Source organism: Penaeus japonicus, unplaced genomic scaffold, assembly GCF_977035675.1.
Source record: "Penaeus japonicus unplaced genomic scaffold, GWHDUDI00000001_assembly GWHDUDI00000027, whole genome shotgun sequence".
Lineage (NCBI taxonomy): Eukaryota > Metazoa > Arthropoda > Malacostraca > Decapoda > Penaeidae > Penaeus > Penaeus japonicus.
The window spans coordinates 21,833,452-21,835,951 of record NW_028234429.1 but is presented as its reverse complement, the minus strand read 5'-3'; the positions used below and the strand labels follow the sequence as shown (position 1 = coordinate 21,835,951).

The window sequence follows — 2,500 nt, the reverse complement described above, 5'->3', positions numbered from 1 at the left end:
GATAAGGCCAAGTTCCTAAATTTCTAGAATCAAGTTAATTTCCTAGTCATGTGGATTTGTTTCCTTTGCTACAAAACTTATGTTTGTTACTCATTACATAAGTTTTTCCTACAAATTTCTCTTATATATATTACTTTCAATGATAAACCACTAAAAAAAGAGAAAACAAGATTTATGACAGTCATTGTATTTCAACTTAAGTCTGCAACATCTCTAAGATCCTGTATATAAGAAGAGCACTTAACAAACATTTCCAATCTTTCTCTTACCACATTTCAGATCATGGGTTTAATATCTTAGGTAAGATCATTCATTTCCACCTAAAACAATATTTTTTGTCTTTTTCTTTTTCCCAGTGCCAGTAACTATTTTGATTTGCTTATCAGGTTCCGGTGGCTGTTTCTCTGGCGATGTTCTAACTGGGCGGAATCGCAACTGAGAAGCATCTCTTCGCTTCTCTGGCAGACTAGCTTGGACGTTATTTTCAGGGGCACCTTCTTTCTCAGTCTGGGGAACTTCCTCTATCTTGCTCCCTTCAAACTGAGGGTTAACTACATCAGTGCAAGGTTGGTCATCTAACTTATCATCACAGCCTTGACTTTCCTCTTCTTGCATGTTAGGATTCACAGCTTCTATTGACTCCACTTCTCCAGGGCCTGAGAGAACTGTACTTTCAATTCTGACTTTTTGCTGCTTTTCCTTTTCTCCCATTTCTTCAGGCAGTCTTCTCCATGGGCCATCTATGTTCCCTGGACTCCTTAATTCAGAGGCTTTGTATCTGGGCTCAAATGTATTTTGAGGTTTGCGAATTACCCAGACAGGTGGTTTGTCTTCTTTCTTGTCCTTATTATTAGTGCCTTTACCTGGACTTCTCCTTATGAAAGCATCCAATAAACTATAAGAGGGATTCTGTTGTTCCTGCATGCTACTGCCAGCCCACATTCTTGGGGTTCCAGTCCAATGGGGATTATTGGGAGCAAAGCTGTGATTTTCATGCAAAAATTCCTGAAAAAAAACAATCATATATGAGAAACCATAGAAATATACTACTTACTAAAATAGGGACTGAAACTCAATCATAAATCTCTAGGCTTTAACTGTCTTCAATAAGTAGAAGCTATAAATCTATGAAAAGCAAATACTTCCTGTTATGATAAACCAAAAGAGATCTAAATAAATACTTGTAATAAAATGTCTTTGTCTGTTTATCAATTACCATATTTCCTATCTAGAAAAATCTGGTTTGTTATTCTATAATCTCTCTCTATCTCTAATCTGCACACACACACACACACACACACACACACACACACACACACACAAACACACCACACCACACCACACCACACCACACGCACAAAAAAACAAACAAACAAAAAAAAAATACAAAAAACACATGCTCTCTTTTAATGCTTATCAGTTTACAATTGCCTGAAGCTTACTATGCTCTTACATGTCTTTGAATTTTTATGAGCTTTATTTACCAGAGCATGAGGTTCCATAAATGTTGATCATAAATTATAATTATCATAAAATATGGAGTAGAATCAGAGAAGGGGAGGAGAATCTTTGTGATTCTTCTGTGGCATTTATGCACTTGACAAAACAAAATATGTTGCAAAGAGAAACTACCTCCCATTTATTTATGAATTTTAAAGACATCATTCAAGGCCCTAATTTACTATATCTATAAGTTACAGATGTGGCAGAAATTATGGACTTTACAATCAAATCCTGTAGTTGGATATAATTCCTTGACTTTAACAATAATGTCATGCAATCTAAATAAACATAAATATTTCCTATAGCAACTGCAATAAATTTTTGATCAATTAACAGTACATGGTTTCTGAACTTTCAAGGTTTCAGGAAAATAATGCAACTAAAACCTGGAAAAAAACATAAAAACACAATCCCCCAAGCTTCCATCACCACATACATTTTTTTCCAAACTAGCTAAATCTTGAATTATTATATATATATTTATGCTGATATATATATATATGCTTTCATGCAAGTAATGCATTTACACTCAGATATTTCAAAATGAGGAGTGGCTCCATTTAACACAGTAAATGAAAGAATGAGTCATTTACTAAAGGACATTTTTACTATATTTATAAATACAAGATCTATGTCTAATTTAAAATTTAAAAATATAGCAAAAGAAAAATAACACACAATAAAATATAAAAATAAAGTTATACACACAACATTATTCACAATCTTAGAATATAAGAGGGAAGTTGCATAGCCTCCCATAATTCCAAATAATTAGAACAAGAATGCTGACTATATTAGAAATTAATCCCAGGATGTATAAGCAAGGATGTGCACATGTCATCCCGGGACACAGTTAACATGGAATAAGTTAGTGCCAATTGGGTTGTGTTGTGGATGTGTCAGGGGGGGTTGGTGTGTTTGCCCTCAGAAGGTTTCAGTGGGCCTGGTAAGCACATCTTTGACTGCTCTTTGGACATGGGGTAAGGGTTGGAGTAAG

At 34.7% G+C, this 2,500-nt stretch overlaps 1 protein-coding gene across 1 annotated transcript in view; it reads right to left on the bottom strand.

The window, feature by feature from the left end:
• Positions 1-155: 155 nt before the first annotated feature.
• Positions 156-2,500, bottom strand: part of Ire1 (serine/threonine-protein kinase/endoribonuclease Ire1) — a 23,873-nt gene continuing 21,528 nt past the window's right edge. The window contains exon 15 of the mRNA XM_086553041.1: positions 156-1,005. Within this exon, the coding sequence (XP_086409167.1) occupies positions 307-1,005 (699 nt within the window). The 3' untranslated portion in view covers positions 156-306. The remainder of the gene's footprint in view (positions 1,006-2,500) is intronic.